General features: G+C 38.2%; 3 protein-coding genes across 8 annotated transcripts in view; 2 read left to right on the top strand and 1 right to left on the bottom strand.

The window, feature by feature from the left end:
• The first annotated feature begins 2,522 nt into the window (after window positions 1–2,522).
• On the top strand, window positions 2,523–7,399 carry LOC127639491 (interferon-induced protein 44-like). The gene is made up of 8 exons (XM_052121547.1): window positions 2,523–2,669; window positions 3,183–3,709; window positions 3,841–3,895; window positions 3,981–4,176; window positions 4,286–4,438; window positions 4,539–4,707; window positions 6,663–6,763; window positions 6,838–7,399. The coding sequence occupies exons 2-8, from the start codon at window positions 3,199–3,201 to the stop codon at window positions 7,021–7,023; spliced, it is 1,371 nt and encodes a 456-aa protein (XP_051977507.1). The 5' UTR covers window positions 2,523–2,669; window positions 3,183–3,198; the 3' UTR covers window positions 7,024–7,399.
• Window positions 7,400–7,404: 5 nt separating this feature from the next.
• Window positions 7,405–20,740, bottom strand: part of LOC127639490 (rab GTPase-activating protein 1-like) — a 123,384-nt gene continuing 110,048 nt past the window's right edge. For 5 of the 6 annotated variants that reach the window (XM_052121542.1, XM_052121541.1, XM_052121545.1 and 2 more), the window contains 5 exons: window positions 20,570–20,674; window positions 18,491–18,574; window positions 18,216–18,287; window positions 17,941–18,138; window positions 16,159–17,221 (listed from right to left, as the gene is read on the bottom strand). In XM_052121542.1, the coding sequence (XP_051977502.1) occupies window positions 17,087–17,221; window positions 17,941–18,138; window positions 18,216–18,287; window positions 18,491–18,574; window positions 20,570–20,674 (594 nt within the window). In that variant the 3' untranslated portion in view covers window positions 16,159–17,086. Of the gene's footprint in view, window positions 9,477–16,158; window positions 17,222–17,940; window positions 18,139–18,215; window positions 18,288–18,490; window positions 18,575–20,569; window positions 20,675–20,740 lie in introns of those variants that run through there. The other variant, XM_052121543.1, reaches the window with a different exon arrangement.
• LOC127639492 (interferon-induced protein 44-like) lies at window positions 10,295–15,149 on the top strand. The gene is made up of 8 exons (XM_052121548.1): window positions 10,295–10,425; window positions 10,939–11,465; window positions 11,602–11,656; window positions 11,743–11,938; window positions 12,048–12,200; window positions 12,301–12,469; window positions 14,413–14,513; window positions 14,588–15,149. Exons 2-8 carry the CDS (start codon window positions 10,955–10,957, stop codon window positions 14,771–14,773), a joined length of 1,371 nt encoding a protein of 456 aa, XP_051977508.1. The 5' UTR covers window positions 10,295–10,425; window positions 10,939–10,954; the 3' UTR covers window positions 14,774–15,149.

Below are 20,740 nucleotides of genomic sequence, written 5' to 3'. Positions count from 1 at the left end.
TATGACCTGTGGTAATTTAACTTTCCCAGTGGGTTCTGTTCTCCTCCACCCAGTCACAGGCGAGCAGAATCGGTTCCATCACTGCCGAGTCCTTTGTGCAAAATGATAAGACATTTCAATAATAATGTAATTAGTCAAGTGCTGTTCAAAGACTTTTATGAAACAGGAAAGGTAATTACATAAACAAACAATAGTCAAACAATACATAAACCTTCCCTGTACATACATGGATTCTCGTAGTTGGGGTGACCTCCATGATGTTTGGCACAGAGGGGGGGACCTCCATGACATCTGGCACAGGGTGACCTCCATTATGTTTAGATCCGGTTGGATCATTTGTTTGGTGACTGTCTGTTGGCTTTGAAGAAAAAGTAAAAAAATAAAAAAAAGGCATGTCAGACTGATAAAAGATGGCAATTGAAAATCTTAAGCATAAAGTTTTAACTGTGCTTTCAATCCTTTTTGCTGAACAAATAACCAGAATTTGATAAACTCTGTAAAATCAAAGGGCTTCCCAAGGGTCACATACAGGGCGTACTGAAATACAAAATCATAACTCTGATGTTATATTAACAAATTCAGTGTTTAGCACACACAGAGACAATGGTATAGCCATTATATGACCACTTACCATCAAAATGAATATCCCAGTCGGTCCCTCCAAGCTGAAGTGGTGCACCCTGTTAATTAAGAGTGGAATAAGACCATATTGTACATACAGTATATAGTGCACTCTGAATGCATTATATGATGACACTCCTCTGCTGATAATAATGGTTTACATGCAAAGAAGTTAAAAGCTGTACCTCACAATCTCTCAGTAAGGACATAGTCCAAAGGCCAGGTGAAATTTGATTTGAAGTTTCTATAATAAAACAATAACACAACACATTTAATTATTATACAACAATATATCTTCTGGAGCAGTCACATGTTAGCAGAAAATAAAGTTGATCGTATTGTACCATGGTCAGTAGGGCTGCACAATTAATCGAAATAAAATCGAAACCGCGATATGACTTTGTGCAATTATTAAACTGGAAGGGCTGCGATTTAATTAAATAAATAAATATTCTGCTCTCTTCCAAGTTTATATGCGAATAATTTGTATAAGCCAATTAGTTTTTTAAGGCCTAGAATAAAGAGTAACATTTATATTTAAAAATTATATTTTGTGTTTATTGCATTATTCAATCAACCAACATTATTTTTGACAGCAACAACTATGGTATTACTGACAGGGAAATTCAGTTAACAGTGACATTGAGCAGAACATTTACATATAACCAGCTTTGACAGAGCTGCTGATAAAAAGTTAAATGATCAGCATCGATTGATGAGATGAAAAGAAAATTGGAGATGTTGAAATCCTGATTGGAGCATGCCTAATATTCAATTTGACTGTTTCAGGTAAGCGTGGATGGTAACATTTGGATATGAAGATGACTTTTTTTTTACTTATTTGTTTGTTTGTGGTTGAACTGAAAAAAGGTCTCAGTTTGGTTCTTTTTAAGAGGGCTCAATGTGAAAACCCCAGCAGCCTTTTTACAGTAGAACGTGGAAAACATCATAATCGCAGCTCAAATCACAATCGCGATATTTTTCAAAATAATCGCAATATGACTTTTAGTCCAAATCATGCAGCCCTATTGGTCAGTCTCAATACTGGTACTGATTGGTACTAATTCTGATTAGCTGGAAGGTGGTGTGCATTAAAACAGTTTACTGCAGGTAATTGCAGTCAGTTTGACATACAATGACAGCTTTAACTTTATTAATTGGGGCAAGACCATGGTATAAACGGGGTAATCCATACCTAGGTGTGCATTAAACACTCCTGTTTTCACATCTGTGGGCTTCGCTTCGGGTGGTAAGTTCGGGATGATTCTGTACCTCATTAAAATGGTTATACACCAATTTACAGTAGGCACAGTGGTATTTTCTGCAGCACACTGTGCATCTCTCTTCAGTATTGTCTGATGCGTCTGTGCTGGTTAAACAAGCACACACCATTTACATCTATCAGCCAATAAATAACTAATTATATATATTTATACTTATCATAATACACACACAGCCTACACTTGCTAAAAGTTGCCAAATGCAACAAGTGGTGTCCACATGTTAATACCAATAATATGAAATTAATCTGTTAACATTAGCTGAGACAAATCTTAATGCTTCGCTGAGCCACAAATTATATGTATTTAGGTTCTCGGTTTTTGACGCTAACGTTAACCTAAGCACGATTAAACATTCAGGGACTCAAACATAGCTAACATTAATATTCATGTCCAGATAGGTCTAAGGAAACATATTACACACGCCTCAAAGTTCAGTTTATCTTTAATCAGTTTCAGTTTTTACATTCTGCCATTACTTGTGAATTATTTGTGACTGTCCGCCAACTTTCCAAGCGGTAGCGGTACCGTGCGCTCTATTACGTACTTACATGTAGCTCCGCCTCGCTGGACGTGTAGGGAGGAGGAGCTAGACGTAAGCTCCACCCATTTGCTCTGCAGTAAGCAGCCTTTCGGTTTTTGGCCACTTCTAGAGAAACATCTCTGGTATTCTAGAGATAAATCTGTGGTATCAGTCAGACTGTTATATTCCTGTTAGAAGACTACACGTTTTAGTGTTTTCTACATAGAGAAATTGTACTTCGAAAGGTATGATCCACTGTCGATATAAATATTATATGTTGATTATATATTTAATTTAATTTTAATTTAATATTGTGTTATTGTATTTTTGTATGAGTAAGCACATCGTGAGTAATGTATGAGTCAAATTCCTCGTATGTGTACACATACCTAGCAATAAAGCTGATTCTGATTCTGAACATACATACACACAGTTATTCTGTGTTCTCAGTTTCAAATGTGGAGTTGCTTCTCAAAAAGTAGCTTTTTAATCTTTTAACAAATGTATCTGTTGTTTTGAATAATCGTGATGAAGCAGAAGCCCGTGCTTTAAATGGTCTTGCACTGGTTTCAGTTTCGATTCTGGTTAAACATGACGGATCTGTACTAATAACTGCAGTCTGCCAAAACTGTGTACAGTACACATGTTCAAAATGCACATACAATAACGGTATACATGTACAAATATAAATGAAATGAGCTCGAATTTATTTTAGCATTTTGTTGTATTTATCAATTTTTATTGTCCTTTTTCTAAAGGCTTGGAGAGCTCAGCATGGCTTCTCTCACTTCTAATTTAACCAAGGAGCAAATAAAGCAGCTCTGTGCCCTGCTGGGGAAAGTGAAACTTACTCTTCTCTACAAAGCTACTGTCCATGGATATAATGCTTCTGCCTTCCACAAGTATTGTGACCGTCAGGGTCCCACCTTGCTTGTAGCCTACAACTATTCAAGCTACATCTTTGGGGGATACACTAGTGTAGATTATGCTCAAACTGGTGGTTATATTACTGATGAGAATGCATTCCTGTTCAGCATTCAAGGTGGAGCCCCCGTCACCTTCAAAGTTAACCCTGGATATAATGCACGTCTTGATGACTCTGGAGTGCCCAACTTTGGTCAACAATTGTACTTTTGTTATAACAACCAACCTTGTGTGCATGATCAAAGAGACAATATATACATGGGTAACTTACACAAGCGTAATGCATTTGGGTACGTTTCAACATCATTATATGGGAACGACACTCAGCTGAGTGAATGTGAAGTGTACAAAGTGGAGCAGAGTAAGTCAGTCATCAGTTATTTTTGCATGCATGTACAGTAAATTAAATTACATTATTTGATATTTGTCTTTTTAGATAAACATAGTTAGTACATACTGACCATAATATACTAACAGTAAGTTTTCTGACAGTCCCTCAGGTCAGAGTTGAGGAGAAGCCATGGAGGAATATTCTGTGGACAGCTCAGTATGTTTCCACTCAGTTTTGTTATTTTTCAAGTGCTGATTTCATTCAGTAATATGCAATAATAAAGGTATGATATCTTTTGTAGACAACGAGGAAAGCTTATGGAATTGATCAAGAATCATAAACCCCTGATGACCTCTGTGAGGCAGGTTCGGATCCTCATGATTGGTCCTGTAGGTGCTGGAAAGTCCAGTTTCTTCAACTCCATTAACTCCATCTTCATGGGTCGCATGACTGGCAAAGCCATGTCAGGATCTTCAAGCACAAGTCTGACCACACAGGTGAAGAACCAACAGCATTAGTCTCCATTGATTTAAAAAAAAATGTTTATAATTTTGACTTCGTTCATTGTCTACAATGTCAACAGCTGTTTCTGAATTTTGTCAATAGTTTCGCACATATCCAGTGAAAGATGGTCGTGAGGGAAAGCCATTGTCATTTGTGTTATGTGACACCATGGGATTAGAGGAGCAAACAGGAGCAGGACTGGATATTGAAGACATTAGCAGCATTCTTCAAGGTCACATACAAGACCGTTATAAAGTAAGTTGAGCATAGAGATGGTACAGTTATCTTTGAAGTCAAATTCATGAAGTGAAGATAATGTTAATGTTATGTTTCACTCTAAATCCACTTTATTTAGTTCAACCCTGTGACACCATTTCAATCTACGCAAAAAGCCTCCATATCTGCATCTCTACAAAAACAGATCCACTGTGTGGTGTACGTGATAGACGGGACCAAAATCTCCCTCATGTCCAGCAAGCTGGAGGAAAAACTTGCTGCAATACGCAGAAAAGTGAACTCAATGGGTAAGTGAAACAACAATATTTTTATCAATATAAAATTTATATTATATCAGAGATAAATAGTAATCTAGTGCAGGGACAGATTATGACTTGCAAAGGCCCTGGGGCCAATTATCTTCAAGGGACCCCCTCCCCCCCAACCCAAAAGGGGGGGGGTGTTTGTTGTTCATGGTCAAAAGTTGTTGAGTGGGTTTTCAAGCGGGGATCACCAAACTAGATCACACAGCCTTAAAGCCCAGGGCACCCCCGGGCAGTCAAGGGAACCCTGGGCACTGGCACCATTGGCCCGGTCGGTAATTTGGCCCTGATCTAGTGACTAAAATATAGTATATACTACAGCCGTGGCCAAAAGTATTGGAAGTGACATACATTTTGTGTTTTGCAAATTTGGCTGCTTCAGTATTTGTAGATAATTTTTAACATGTTTCTATGGTATACTGGAAAACAATGATAAGCGTTTCATATGTTTAAAGGCTTTTATTGGCAAAAACATTCAATATATGCAAAGAGTCAATATTTACAGTGTTCTTTATGTACCTTGTTCTTCATAACCTCTACAATTCGCTCTGGCATGCTGGATTTCAGCTTCTGGGCCAAATCCTGACTGATGACGATCCATTCTTGCCTTATTAGTGCTCGGAGTTGATCACAATTTGTGGGCTTCTGCTTGTCCACTCGCCTTTTGAGGACTGACCACAGGTTTAAGATCCGGGGAGTTGCCTGGCCATGGATCCAAAAGCTCAAAGTAGTGATCTCTGAGCCACTTCATTATCACTCTTGCCTTGTGACATGGTGCTCCATCATGCTGGAAAATATCTCCTGCTCAAATTGCTCCTGGGTCGTTGGGAGAAGTTGCTCTTGCAGGACGTTTTGATACCATTCTTTATTCATGGCAGTGTTTTTGGGCAGAATTGTGAGAGAGCCCACTCCCTTGGATGAAAAGCAATCCCACACATGGGGTCTCAGGATGCTTCACTGTTGGCACGACACAGGACTCATGGTAGCGTTCACCTTTTCTTCTCCGGACTATCGATTTTCTAGATGTCCCAAACAGTTGGAAGGGGGCTTCATCAGAGAAAATAACTTTGCACCAGTCTTCTGCTGTCCAATTCTTGTATTTCCTGCAGAATTTCAGTCTGTCCTTGATGTTTTTCTTGGAGAGAAGTGGCTTCATTGCTGCCCTTCTTGACACCAGGCCATTGTCCAAAAGTCTTCACCTCACTGTGCATGCTGGTGCACTCACACCAACCTGCTGCCAATATTGAGCAAGCTCTGCACTGGTGGTAACACGAGGAGATAGTCCTGGTGCTTGCTGGACACTCTGGGACGTCCCGAAGCCTTCTTCACTGCAGTTGAACCTCTCTCCTTGAAGTTCTTGATGATCCGGTAAATGGTTCTTTCAGGTGCAATATTCTTTGCAGAAATTTCCTTGCATGTGAGGCAATTTTGATGCAAAGCGATGATGGCTGCACGTCTTTCTTTAGAGGTAACCATTGCTAACAAGAACACAATGATTGGAAGCACTTCCCTCATTTTATAGCAATCAGTCGGCTCATATAATCCAATCAGAATGATTGAGTGACTTCACCTGACTAGTACTCGTTCACACTTTCCCAGGTGCTGCTGATATGATTAGCGAAATGATATTAGCTGGTCATTTTGTGCCAGGGCCAAAAAACTGAGAAATTTGGGTTTTTGTGATGCCAATTAAGCTTTTTGCAATTATTTAAAATTCATCTGATCACTCTGCACAATAATCTAGAAACATTGTGAATCAACACCACAACAACTGAAGCAGAAAACTTTGCGAAACACAATATTTATGTCACTACCAATACTTTTGGCTACGGCTGTACAGATAGTATGTTGCATTTCTCTACATATCTTAAACAGTATGTTGCATAAATGATGATGCTTTCCAAATGTTCATTGTGACAGAATATGTAAACAATTTCTAGGTGTTCCCCAGTTTGTCTTGATGACAAAAGTAGATGAGGCATGTTCCCATGTGGAGAAAGACCTACAAAACATTTATGTCAGTTCCTACATCAAGACAAAGGTGAGACATGATTACATGGACACTAGTTCTCAAAGTGCCACAGATGGACTGATATATTTGTGTTGCTTCTGCAGGTGCAGGAGGTGAGCTCTCGGTTGGGTGTTCCTGTCTCTTGTGTGTTACCAGTGAAGAACTACAGCCAGGAGTTGGAGCTGAACCTCAACTGTGATGTTCTGCTTCTCACTGCTCTACAGCAGATGCTCAACTTTGCTGATGACTATTTGGATGATGTCAGTTCCATGGAAGGAAACCCATTATAAAGTGCTTTTTGTTTTTATGGTTTATGGGTCATAGGTTAAAACTTACTCAACTATATCCCCAGTTTTCTTCTAGATCTCCATAATGTTATCTTAAATCAGAATATTATTGTTTTATTTTGGCTATATCATAGTTTGTACAATATCCATGCAAAAATAAGCATGATTTAAGAGCTAATGAGAAAGTCCATTTAGGAGAAAAGTTTTTGTATCAGAACTGCAACAAAAATCATCAGTCATAATGTTAATAATTATGTACAATGCAATGATTGCTATTGAATGTTATTGCACTTTACTGCACTGCACCATTATTATAGTGTCCTGAGTGCTACATATCTGCATGCACATTAATAAACATAACGAAACTTCAAAGAGACCCTCAGGGAATTGTCTTAAGGTCATTCAACAAGTTTAATTTCAATAAGCAAAACCATTGCCAAGATATAGTACAAGTCTGAAGATCATCATATGCACTCCTCCAAAAGTTGTCAATATCATAAAAAATGGCAATATTTATCGTTGACTCTTTATGACCCAAATTATATAAACATAACAGGGGCATAACATTTAGCTAAATCATTTAAAAGTTATTAGCATACAGATACAGTTTGGTGATGCTTTTGATTAGTGAGCCAGTTTACATGCACCGCAATATGCTGTGTACAACACTTGCGTACATTGGATAAATGGTAAGAATGATGGTAAAGATGTTTACATGTGACACAAAAGTGGGGTGATGGGCAAAAATCTACCTGCGTTGATTGGGTTATTCTTAAGCCGCTAATGACCGTACACGGATAGAGGTATGCCGTTTAATGCATTTACTTGACCACGCACGTTGTTGGTTAATTAAGCATAATTGGTGATAGAACATGGATGTAAACACGCCCACTAAAAATGTCCAAGTTTTGCAGTCTCAGCTAATGTTTGTCGTCTTTTCCATCAATTTAATGCATCCATTTCTGTGGAGCGGTTTCAAAAATCAAAAGAATTGAAATAAAACCAGCAATACAATAGATGGATATATGTACCTTCATTACTAAAGTTAGCCCCAATGAACCACATGCATGCTTGTAAAAATGAATAATTAGTTAATATTAAACTGACATTTCCTTTATTTATATAATTAGTTTGGCATCTTCAAATCTCAGCCTCAAACATCATCGTAAATAAGGTATGTTCACAATATGGATGACTTGTTATGCATAAAAGCCATGCAGATTTTAAATGATTTCACTACACTTAGTGAAATATACTACACTTATAGGAGAACCAGTGAGAGACATTAATATGGACATTTTGACAAATATCAAGAGAAGAAATGAAATTGTCTTACACTTTGACTGAATATGGCTTTGAAGCCACTATGAAATTTTTGGCGAACTATCCTTTTATGTCTTGATATTATCGTGATTTCGGCATGGCATCTGTCATTAACCTATTAAATGTCGGTTTATAAAGTTAAGACCTGGCAGGTCAATGTTTAATGGCCACTGCAACATCAAGCTATCAGCAGCAAAATTCCATACTAACCCTGGTTACTATGAGTTGCACAGCTGGACAGATCCATAAAACAGCCCATGGGAATGGGAAAGTAAAGAAGGATGGATTCATGGCCAATTTTTGATTCTGTGCTTTTAAGTATCTGACATAGGCCTATATATAAACATTCATATTCAAACATTTTAAAAAATAGTGGTGCACTTCTCTTTCAGAACTGTACAAGATTAAAATAAAAAAACAACGTTTAGTTATACACATTTATATGACAAAACAATTACATGTATTATTTCTATATAGAAAAACAACAATAAAAGCTTAGCTATTCATATTTGTAGCATAATGCAGTATCCCCTCTTAGAAAACAACCAAAAGAAAACAAACATAGCCTTTTCCCCTTGAACTTGTGGCCTAAAGGCCATTTCTTATGTACTTGTGTGCCAAAACACAGTATCTTTAATAATAACTGTAGTACTTTCTTTATCCACTAGGCGGCCAAACTGCCTAAGCAACTAACAAACACAATCAATGATGGTGATCCAGAATCCAAATAACCAGTAATAATTAGAAGCATTATAAGTAAATAGCTACTGAAGCTAGTTTTATTGAGTCTAACTAATGGTCTTGCAGCTTAGATGGAGTTGTTTGTTTACGATGCTCACCGATCCATGCACAAGTAACTTCATGGGGAATATCTTGAGGGAATACTGCATTGTCGTGTCGTGTTGCTAGTAGTGTTCATCAGAGGTTGTTTTCTGCTCAGATTAGCCTAGCGCAAAGTCTATGCCACGCTACTTCATTGGTTAAGCCCTGGGTGAGTCCTACTGGCCCTCTTTGGGTGAGGAGGGTGATGGGTTACTGGCTGAATTCTTGAGGGAGCCCAGTGTTTTACTAAACCAAGAGTTTTTGGCAGCTTGGACCTCAGTCATCAAAACTCCCTTCTGATGCTCCAACTCCTGGAACACAACATGAACAATAAAATGTAAGTAACTGTAACATTGCTGTAAACATAAAATGTAAATATAGGACTTTTGTTGGTTAAGAACACTGTAAGATACAGTTCGTGTAGTTTAAAGGGTAGAGCATTTCGATAGCAATACCAAAGTCATATATTCGATTCCCAGGAACATTTCGAAAACACTTTGTATTCTTTTTCCACTTGCCATTACATCCCTAGCACAAATGAAGCTCTAGTCTTTCAGAGGGTTTTAACATAACAAAATGTGGAAAAAGTGAAGCACTGTGAATACTTTCGGGATGCACTGTACTGTACATGCTGAATTAAGCCAAGCTACAATAACATTATCTAGGTCTGTTAGTTCAATAAAAATTATTTCATAAAATTATAAATAGTTCTGAACACTAACCGTTTTCTAATTTCTTTAGAGTTGGCTTCAAAACCTTCCACAAAAACTTCTGTGGCATTAACTGTATGAGCTACCACTTTGTAGCATGTCAGTCTATTATGGTTTCATTGATCTCAGATTTAGCCGGCACTAATGTCACATCACAAAAACATGGTCGGCATCATAAGCATTAAGGCTAAATGTTTTTGATTTTAGGACAGTAGTTCAGTTTATCTTTAATCAGTTTCAGTTTTTACATTCTGCCATTACTTGTGAATTATTTGTGACTGTCCGCCAACTTTCCAAGCGGTAGCGGTACCGTGCGCTCGATTACGTACTTACATGTAGCTCCGCCTCGCTGGACGTGTAGGGAGGAGGAGCTAGACGTAAGCTCCACCCATTTGCTCTGCAGTAAGCAGCCTTTCGGTTTTTGGCCACTCCTAGAGAAACATCTCTGGTATTCTAGAGATAAGTCTGTGGTATCAGTCAGACTGTTATATTCCTGTTAGAAGACTACACGTTTTAGTGTTTTCTACATAGAGAAATTGTACTTCGAAAGGTATGATCCACTGTCGATATAAATATTTTATGTTGATTATATATTTAATTTAATTTTAATTTAATATTGTGTTATTGTATTTTTGTATGAGTAAGCACATCGTGAGCGACGTATGAGTCAAATTCCTCGTATGTGTACACATACCTAGCAATAAAGCTGATTCTGATTCTGAACATGCATACACACAGTTATTCTGTGTTCTCAGTTTCAAATGTGGAGTTGCTTCTCAAAAAGTAGCTTTTTAATCTTTTAACAAATGTATCTGTTGTTTTGAATAATCGTGATGAAGCAGAAGCCCGTGCTTTAAATGGTCTTGCACTGGTTTCAGTTTCGATTCTGGTTAAACATGACGGATCTGTACTAATAACTGCAGTCTGCCAAAACTGTGTACAGTACACATGTTCAAAATGCACATACAATAACGGTATACATGTACAAATATAGATGAAATGAGCTCGAATTTATTTTAGCATTTTGTTGTATTTATCAATTTTTATTTTCCTTTTTCTAAAGGCTTGGAGAGCTCAGCATGGCTTCTCTCACTTCTAATTTAACCAAGGAGCAAATAAAGCAGCTCTGTGCCCTGCTGGGGAAAGTGAAACTTACTCTTCTCTACAAAGCTACTGTCCATGGATATAATGCTTCTGCCTTCCACCAGAATTGTGACCGTCAGGGTCCCACCTTGCTTGTAGCCTACAACTATTCAAACTACATCTTTGGGGGATACACTAGTGTAGATTATGCTCAAACTGGTGGTTATATTACTGATGAGAATGCATTCCTGTTCAGCATTCACGGTGGAGCCCCTGTCACCTTCAAAGTTAACCCTGGATATAATGCACGTCTTGATACCTCTGGAGAGCCCAACTTTGGTGAACAATTGTACTTTTGTAATGACGACCAACCTTATGTGCATGATCAAAGTGACAATAGATACATGGTTAACGTACACAAGGGTAATGCATTTGGGTACGTTTCAACATCATTACATGGGAACGACACTGAGCTGAGTGAATGTGAAGTGTACAAAGTGGAGCAGAGTAAGTCAGTCATCAGTTATTTTTGCATGCATGTACAGTAAATTATATAAAATTACATTATATGATATTTGTCTTTTTAGATAAACATTGTTAGTGCATATTGGCCATAATATACTAACAGTAAGTTTTCTGACAGTCCCTCAGGTCAGAGCTGAGGAGAAGCCATGGAGGAATATTCTGTGGACAGCTCAGTATGTTTCCACTCAGTTTTGTTATTTTTTCAAGTGCTGATTTCATTCAGTAATATGCAATAATAAAGGTATGATATCTTTTGTAGACAACGAGGAAAGCTTATGGAATTGATCAAGAATCATAAACCCCTGATGACCTCTGTGAGGCAGGTTCGGATCCTCATGATTGGTCCTGTAGGTGCTGGAAAGTCCAGTTTCTTCAACTCCATTAACTCCATCTTCATGGGTCGCATGACTGGCAAAGCCATGTCAGGATCTTCAAGCACAAGTCTGACCACACAGGTAAAGAACCAACAGCATTAGTCTCCATTGATTTAAAAAAAATGTTTATCATTTTGACTTTGTTCATTGTCTACAATGTCAACAGCTGTTTCTGAATTTTTGTCAATAGTTTCGCACATATAAAGTGAAAGATGGTCGTGAGGGAAAGCCATTGTCATTTGTGTTATGTGACACCATGGGATTAGAGGAGCAAACAGGAGCAGGACTGGATATTGAAGACATTAGCAGCATTCTTCAAGGTCACATACAAGACCGTTATAAAGTAAGTTGAGCATAGAGATGGTACAGTTATCTTTGAAGTCAATTTCATGAAGTGAAGATAAGGTTAATGGTATGTTTCACTCTAAATCCACTTTATTTAGTTCAACCCTGTGACACCATTTCAATCTACGCAAAAAGCCTCCATATCTGCATCTCTACAAAAACAGATCCACTGTGTGGTGTACGTGATAGACGGGACCAAAATCTCCCTCATGTCCAGCAAGCTGGAGGAAAAACTTGCTGCAATACGCAGAAAAGTGAACTCAATGGGTAAGTGAAACAACAATATTTTATCAATATAATATTTATATTATATCAGAGATAAATAGTAATCTAGTGCAGGGACAGATTATGACTCGCAAAGGCCCTGGGGCCAATTATCTTCAGAGACCTCCCCCAACCCAAAAGGGGGGTGTTTGTTGTTCATGGTCAAAAGTTGTTGAGTGGGTTTTCAAGCGGGGATCACCAAACTAGATCACGCAGCCTTAAAGCCCAGGGCACCCCCGGGCAGTCAAGGGAACCCTGGGCACTGGCACCATTGGCCCGGTCGGTAATTTGGCCCTGATCTAGTGACTAAAATATAGTATATACTACAGCCGTGGCCAAAAGTATTGGAAGTGACATACATTTTGTGTTTTGCAAATTTGGCTGCTTCAGTATTTGTAGATAATTTTTAACATGTTTCTATGGTATACTGGAAAACAATGATAAGCGTTTCATATGTTTAAAGGCTTTTATTGGCAAAAACATTCAATATATGCAAAGAGTCAATATTTACAGTGTTCTTTATGTACCTTGTTCTTCATAACCTCTACAATTCGCTCTGGCATGCTGGATTTCAGCTTCTGGGCCAAATCCTGACTGGTCATGATCCATACTTGCCTTATTAGTGCTCGGAGTTGATCACAATTTGTGGGCTTCTGCTTGTCCACTCGCCTTTTGAGGACTGACCACAGGTTTAAGATCCGGGGAGTTGCCTGGCCATGGATCCAAAAGCTCAAAGTATTGATCTCTGAGCCACTTCATTATCACTTGCCTTGTGACATGGTGCTCCATCATGCTGGAAAATATCTCCTGCTCAAATTGCTCCTGGGTCGTTGGGAGAAGTTGCTCTTGCAGGACGTTTTGATACCATTCTTTATTCATGGCAGTGTTTTTGGGCAGAATTGTGAGAGAGCCCACTCCCTTGGATGAAAAGCAATCCCACACATGGGGTCTCAGGATGCTTCACTGTTGGCACGACACAGGACTCATGGTAGCGTTCACCTTTTCTTCTCCGGACTATCGATTTTCTAGATGTCCCAAACAGTTGGAAGGGGGCTTCATCAGGGAAAATAACTTTGCACCAGTCTTCTGCTGTCCAATTCTTGTATTTCCTGCAGAATTTCAGTCTGTCCTTGATGTTTTTCTTGGAGAGAAGTGGCTTCATTGCTGCCCTTCTTGACACCAGGCCATTGTCCAAAAGTCTTCGCCTCACTCTGCGTGCAGATGCAGTCACACCAACCTGCTGCCAATATTGAGCAAGCTCTGCACTGGTGGTGACACGAGGAGATAGTCCTGGTGCTTGCTGGACACTCTGGGACGTCCCGAAGCCTTCTTCACTGCAGTTGAACCTCTCTCCTTGAAGTTCTTGATGATCCGGGTAAATGGTTCTTTCAGGTGCAATATTCTTTGCAGAAATTTCCTTGCATGTGAGGCAATTTTGATGCAAAGCGATGATGGCTGCACGTCTTTCTTTAGAGGTAACCATTGCTAACAAGAACACAATGATTGGAAGCACTTCCCTCATTTTATAGCAATCAGTCGGCTCTTATAATCCAATCAGAATGATTGAGTGACTTCACATGACTAGTACTCGTTCACACTTTCCCAGGTGCTGCTGATATGATTAGCGAAATGATATTAGCTGGTCATTTTGTGCCAGGGCCAAAAAACTGAGAAATTTGGGTTTTTGTGATGCCAATTAAGCTTTTTGCAATTATTTTAAAATGCATCTGATCACTCTGCACAATAATCTAGAAACGATGTGAATCAACACCACAACATCTGAAGCAGAAAACTTTGCGAAACACAATATTTATGTCACTGCTAATACTTTTGGCTACGGCTGTACAGATAATAAGTTGCATTTCTCTACATATCTTAAACATTGTTGCATAAATGATGATTCTTTCCAAATGTTCATTGTGACAGAATATGTAAACAATTTCTAGGTGTTCCCCAGTTTGTCTTGATGACAAAAGTAGATGAGGCATGTTCCCTTGTGGAGAAAGACCTACAAAACATTTATGTCAGTTCCTACATCAAGACAAAGGTGAGACATGATTACATGGACACTAGTTCTCAAAGTGCCACAGATGGACTGATATATTTGTGTTGCCTCTGCAGGTGCAGGAGGTGAGTTCTCGGTTGGGTGTTCCTGTCTCTTGTGTGTTACCAGTGAAGAATTACAGCCAGGAGTTGGAGCTGAACCTCAACTGTGATGTTCTGCTTCTCACTGCTCTACAGCAGATGCTCAACTTTGCTGATGACTATTTGGATGATGTCAGTTCCATGGAAGGAAACCCCTTATAAAGTTCTTTTTGTTTTTATGGTTTATGGGTCATAGGTTAAAACTTACTCAACTATATCCCCAGTTTTCTTCTAGATCTCCATAATGTTATCTTAAATCAGAATATTATTGTTTTATTTTGGCTATATCATAGTTTGTACAATATCCATGCAAAAATAAGCATGATTTAAGAGCTAATGAGAAAGTCCATTTAGGAGAAAAGTTTTTGTATCAGAACTGCAACAAAAATCATCAGTCATAATGTTAATAATTATGTACAATGCAATGATTGCTATTGAATGTTATTGCACTTTACTGCACTGCACCATTATTATAGTGTCCTGAGTGCTACATATCTGCATGCACATTAATAAACATAACGAAACTTCAAAGAGACCCTCAGGGAATTGTCTTAAGGTCATTCAACAAGTTTAATTTCAATAAGCAAAACCATTGCCAAGATATAGTACAAGTCTGAAGATCATCATATGCACTCCTCCAAAAGTTGTCAATATCATAAAAAATGGCAATATTTATCGTTGACTCTTTATGACCCAAATTATATAAACATAACAGGGGCATAACATTTAGCTAAATCATTTAAAAGTTATTAGCATACAGATACAGTTTGGTGATGCTTTTGATTAGTGAGCCAGTTTACATGCACCGCAATATGCTGTGTACAACACTTGCGTACATTGGATAAATGGTAAGAATGATGGTAAAGATGTTTACATGTGACACAAAAGTGGGGTGATGGGCAAAAATCTACCTGCGTTGATTGGGTTATTCTTAAGCCGCTAATGACCGTACACGGATAGAGGTATGCCGTTTAATGCATTTACTTGACCACGCACGTTGTTGGTTAATTAAGCATAATTGGTGATAGAACATGGATGTAAACACGCCCACTAAAAATGTCCAAGTTTTGCAGTCTCAGCTAATGTTTGTCGTCTTTTCCATCAATTTAATGCATCCATTTCTGTGGAGCGGTTTCAAAAATCAAAAGAATTGAAATAAAACCAGCAATACAATAGATGGATATATGTACCTTCATTACTAAAGTTAGCCCCAATGAACCACATGCATGCTTGTAAAAATGAATAATTAGTTAATATTAAACTGACATTTCCTTTATTTATATAATTAGTTTGGCATCTTCAAATCTCAGCCTCAAACATCATCAGTAAATAAGGTATGTTCACAATATGGATGACTTGTTATGCATAAAAGCCATGCAGATTTTAAATGATTTCACTACACTTAGTGAAATATACTACACTTATAGGAGAACCAGTGAGAGACATTAATATGGACATTTTGACAAATATCAAGAGAAGAAATGAAATTGTCTTACACTTTGACTGAATATGGCTTTGAAGCCACTATGAAATTTTTGGCTGAACTATCCTTTTATGTCTTGATATTATCGTGATTTCGGCATGGCATCTGTCATTAACCTATTAAATGTCGGTTTATAAAGTTAAGACCTGGCAGGTCAATGTTTAATGGCCACTGCAACATCAAGCTATCAGCAGCAAAATTCCATACTAACCCTGGTTACTATGAGTTGCACAGCTGGACAGATCCATAAAACAGCCCATGGGAATGGGAAAGTAAAGAAGGATGGATTCATGGCCAATTTTTGATTCTGTGCTTTTAAGTATCTGACATATATATAAACATTCATATTCAAACATTTTAAAAAATAGTGGTGCACTTCTCTTTCAGAACTGTACAAGATTAAAATAAAAAAACAACGTTTAGTTATACACATTTATATGACAAAACAATTACATGTATTATTTCTATATAGAAAAACAACAATAAAAGCTTAGCTATTCATATTTGTAGCATAATGCAGTATCCCTCTTAGAAAACAACCAAAAGAAAACAAACATAGCCTTTTCCCCTTGAACTTGTGGCCTAAAGGCCATTTCTTATGTACTTGTGTGCCAAAACACAGTATCTTTAATAATAACTGTAGTACTTTCTTTATCCACTAGGCGGCCAAACTGCCTAAGCAACTAACAAACACAATCAATGATGGTGAGCCAGAATCCAAATAACCAGTAATAATTAGAAGCATTATAAGTAAATAGCTACTGAAGCTAGTTTTATTGAGTCTAACTAATGGTCTTGCAGCTTAGATGGAGTTGTTTGTTTACGATGCTCACCGATCCATGCACAAGTAACTTCATGGGGAATATCTTGAGGGAATACTGCATTGCCGTGTCGTGTTGCTAGTAGTGTTCATCAGAGGTTGTTTTCTGCTCAGATTAGCCTAGCGCAAAGTCTATGCCACGCTACTTCATTAGTTAAGCCCTGGGTGAGTCCTACTGGCCCTCTTTGGGTGAGGAGGGTGATGGGTTACTGGCTGAATTCTTGAGGGAGCCCAGTGTTTTACTAAACCAAGAGTTTTTGGCAGCTTGGACCTCAGTCATCAAAACTCCCTTCTGATGCTCCAACTCCTGGAACACAACATGAACAATAAAATGTAAGTAACTGTAACATTGCTGTAAACATAAAATGTAAATATAGGACTTTTGTTGGTTAAGAACACTGTAAGATACAGTTCGTGTAGTTTAAAGGGTAGAGCATTTCGATAGCAATACCAAAGTCATATATTCGATTCCCAGGGAACATTTCGAAAACACTTTGTATTCTTTTTCCACTTGCCATTACATCCCTAGCACAAACGAGCGCTCTAGTCTTTCAGAGGGTTTTAACATAACAAAATGTGGAAAAAGTAAAGCACTGTGAATACTTTCGGGATGCACTGTACTGTACATGCTGAATTAAGCCAAGCTACAATAACATTATCTAGGTCTGTTAGTTCAATAAAAATTATTTCATAAAATTATAAATAGTTCTGAACACTAACCGTTTTCTAATTTCTTTAGAGTTGGCTTCAAAACCTTCCACAAAAACTTCTGTGGCATTAACTGTATGAGCTACCACTTTGTAGCATGTCAGTCTATTATGGTTTCATTGATCTCAGATTTAGCCGGCACTAATGTCACATCACAAAAACATGGTCGGCATCATAAGCATTAAGGCTAAATGTTTCTGATTTTAGGCCAGTAGTTTAAATCTAAAAATGAACAATTCTGTCTCACTGTCCCTTCAGTGCAATTTGAAACCTTAACTGCTATCATGTCTTATAAGGTTTGGTGCTGTGAAGCCTGACCTGGATCTTACACTTGGCCTCCACCAGCTGGAGTTTGGTTTGGGCCAGCTCCAGTTCAAGCTCTCTCAGCTGTGCCTTGAGCGAGTCCTTCTCTTCATCCAGGTCGGAGTCCCGGTTGTCTTGAGTCACAGCTGGGATCTGCAGGGGTCCATCTTTACTGAACACATCCCTACAGTGCTCACATGCCATCACTTTAGCCTGGGAGAACATTTTGCATTGATATCAACATATACTCATATTAGTCAATGCATTAGTGTTGACTATATTGACTATACCTTGACTATATCCAGTTCCTCTTTTGTAGATGCCTGCTGCTTTTCCAGCCTGGTACTTAACTGTGAACATATCTAATACAAGCGGAAGACCCGTTATCAGACATTATCTTAGTCTAGCCAGGCTCATAACACTGTCCACAGTCAAGATTATGGCTTCATGTGAAATCACAAATTCTGAAGAGAGACATGAGGTGAACATGTGGGGTGAATTTAGTGGATTTTGGGTTTTCCAGCACAATAAATGTGAGATATCTGTATGAGATACTCAGATATACCTGTTTATATTCTGCTATGATGGCTGTGGTCTTCTTTATCTCTAACTCGGCTTTCTCCAACTCTCTTCTGAAAACTTCCTTTAACTGAAAAGCAAACAGTCAGAACATCAACAGTGTCTGATTTAGAATTTGTCTGTTTCTGACATAAAATCCTTTGGAAATTTGGATACAATAGCTAAATAGTCTGAAATAATAACAGAAGGTAAGTAGATTTTTACATTTTAAGAGTGCCAGTGTGTTGCTAAGTCTCTAAGAAATTCTAGGGGCCATATCACAGAAACTTCCTATGACAAGGGGCTGTTCACACAAATGTGTTTTTCATCCATATTTTTCATTTCAAACATGTCCAAGATGGACATTTTTGACTGTCGTGCCATGTTCCACTGTTTTATCAGCTTCTCGCACAGGAATGCATTTTTAGACGCTGTGTTAGGTTCAAAATAATGTCCACTATTAAATGGTCTCGAGACACCTGTGTTCAGATCAGCAGTATTTGTTCTATTCCAGCTTATAAGCGCATTAAAGTGTTCGGTATGAAAGACCCCAAAGGCCACATTCCATACTAATCCGTTTTCATTTGAAAACTCAGTTTTCTGTTTGCTAACGTCACTTTTTTCCAAAGTATGCGGTAATGGAGAGCGTATTCAAAACATTACCATTTTCAGTAGAGGACAATGCCATTCTAGTGTGGACGACAGGTGTAAACGTAGCTAAATTAATGCGTTTTCATACAAAAACATATTAGTGTATACGTGGCCTAAGTCTCAAGATCCAACAAGTTCAAGGATTCTGAAATCGTCATGGTTGCTATCAGGGTTTGAAATTAACACCCGCCAACTGCGGGTAAAAATCGGCCATGGTGGGTAACTCTGTCACTCTTACTAGCCACTTTGGCGGGTGACGATTTTTCAGGGTTTTTCCAGCATTGGAAATTCTTTGAATGTCGGATGATATTCAGATGCTGCCGAAGGGCATGTAATGATATTCATGCTTCTCATAAGTTACACTCGCATCTGTGCAGGGCTAATAAAGCTTGCTTTCGCGTGAACCGCTGCAGTGCACATCAGCGTGCTCCAGAGATAAGATCGCCAGAGCTCTTTAAGGGTGCAGAGCAAAACTTGTGCGATTCAGTCGCGCTTTGCTCGATTTTGCGGCGGCCAGTGGAAAACACAAAACTTATGTGACCCATTTGAATTCTACAGAGAACATTCTAGTATAAAGCGCTATGTGGAGGAAGTCAATCCTCTCTAACTGCTAGACAGCACATACATCATAAACAGCACTGACGAGGTTAAGAGGAGACAAGCATCATCAGTTTTTATAATACGCATCATCATCCTTACTTAAATATATATTTTTTAATGCAGAAACACTAATTGGTAACTTGTATAGCTTCATATTAAATCTATTAGGGTGAATCTATTACACTTTATTGTTAATAGGCTTCAACTGTGAAAGTTGTAGTTAAAGGTTTCTAAATGAGTTTAGGCTATTAGCTCTTAACACTAAAGTTTATTTTTAGAATAGACTATGAACATTACCCTAACCACAGTAATTTGAAGCCACCCATGATCTTACCTAATGGCCTTGTCATTACAAATGCCACTGTTAAACAATGGTAGAATAATGGTAAACTTTTATAGGCAAGTACATATTGAAGGGGTTGAAACTTCCATGAACTTATTTTTGTACTACAGTCCCTGGTCCTAAAATATGGCTCAGGGCGCTGCTTCAATGAAAGAGATAATGTTTCGCAAGTTTTATTGTCTGCCAAGCAGAAATCATAAGCCTGATTGCTTATAAAGTATGCAATTATCTCTCTTCAACAAGCCGTACGATTTGAGCTATTGTTCATGTCCGTAGCGCAAGTTAGGGGCCATTTACACAGTATGCGTTCATGCGCTAAAAAGCAACATGTAGCACAACATATAGATTAAAATGCAGGTGTCTCTAGACATTTTTAAAGTTGTTTTAAAATGACATGAAGTCAAAAAAATCAAAAGTGCTTAATTTTACTACTTATATTTGTATTTATTTTGAATTAACACTAATGATTTTTAGTACGTAATAGAATTTTACCTGGGCTGTCTCTTCCTCTTGTCTTCTCTTCTCCTCCTCTGTCTCTACGAGACGCTGTTTGGTGTTGAGCAATTCTTTGTTCAAAACGTCAGCTTTGTCCTCCGCCTACGAACACAACATTTGTTATCACACAATATCAAAACAGAAGCTACATGTAAAGTGTTTCAAATA

This window comes from Xyrauchen texanus, chromosome 48 (genome assembly GCF_025860055.1).
Source record: "Xyrauchen texanus isolate HMW12.3.18 chromosome 48, RBS_HiC_50CHRs, whole genome shotgun sequence".
Classification (NCBI taxonomy): domain Eukaryota; kingdom Metazoa; phylum Chordata; class Actinopteri; order Cypriniformes; family Catostomidae; genus Xyrauchen; species Xyrauchen texanus.
The sequence above is the reverse complement of the archived record's forward strand: the minus strand, read 5'-3'. Positions and strand labels throughout refer to the sequence as shown.

Excerpts from the sequence above, each read along its gene's own strand:
- LOC127639491 (XM_052121547.1), top strand. The coding sequence starts at position 3,199 with ATGGCTTCTCTCACTTCTAATTTAACCAAGGAGCAAATAAAGCAGCTC. Across the intron at positions 3,896-3,980 it reads AATATTCTGTGGACAGCTCA|ACAACGAGGAAAGCTTATGG; the intron begins GTATGTTTCCAC and ends TATCTTTTGTAG. Across the intron at positions 6,764-6,837 it reads GTTCCTACATCAAGACAAAG|GTGCAGGAGGTGAGCTCTCG; the intron begins GTGAGACATGAT and ends TTGCTTCTGCAG.
- LOC127639492 (XM_052121548.1), top strand. The coding sequence starts at position 10,955 with ATGGCTTCTCTCACTTCTAATTTAACCAAGGAGCAAATAAAGCAGCTC. Across the intron at positions 11,939-12,047 it reads GCACAAGTCTGACCACACAG|TTTCGCACATATAAAGTGAA; the intron begins GTAAAGAACCAA and ends TTTTGTCAATAG. Across the intron at positions 12,201-12,300 it reads ACATACAAGACCGTTATAAA|TTCAACCCTGTGACACCATT; the intron begins GTAAGTTGAGCA and ends CACTTTATTTAG.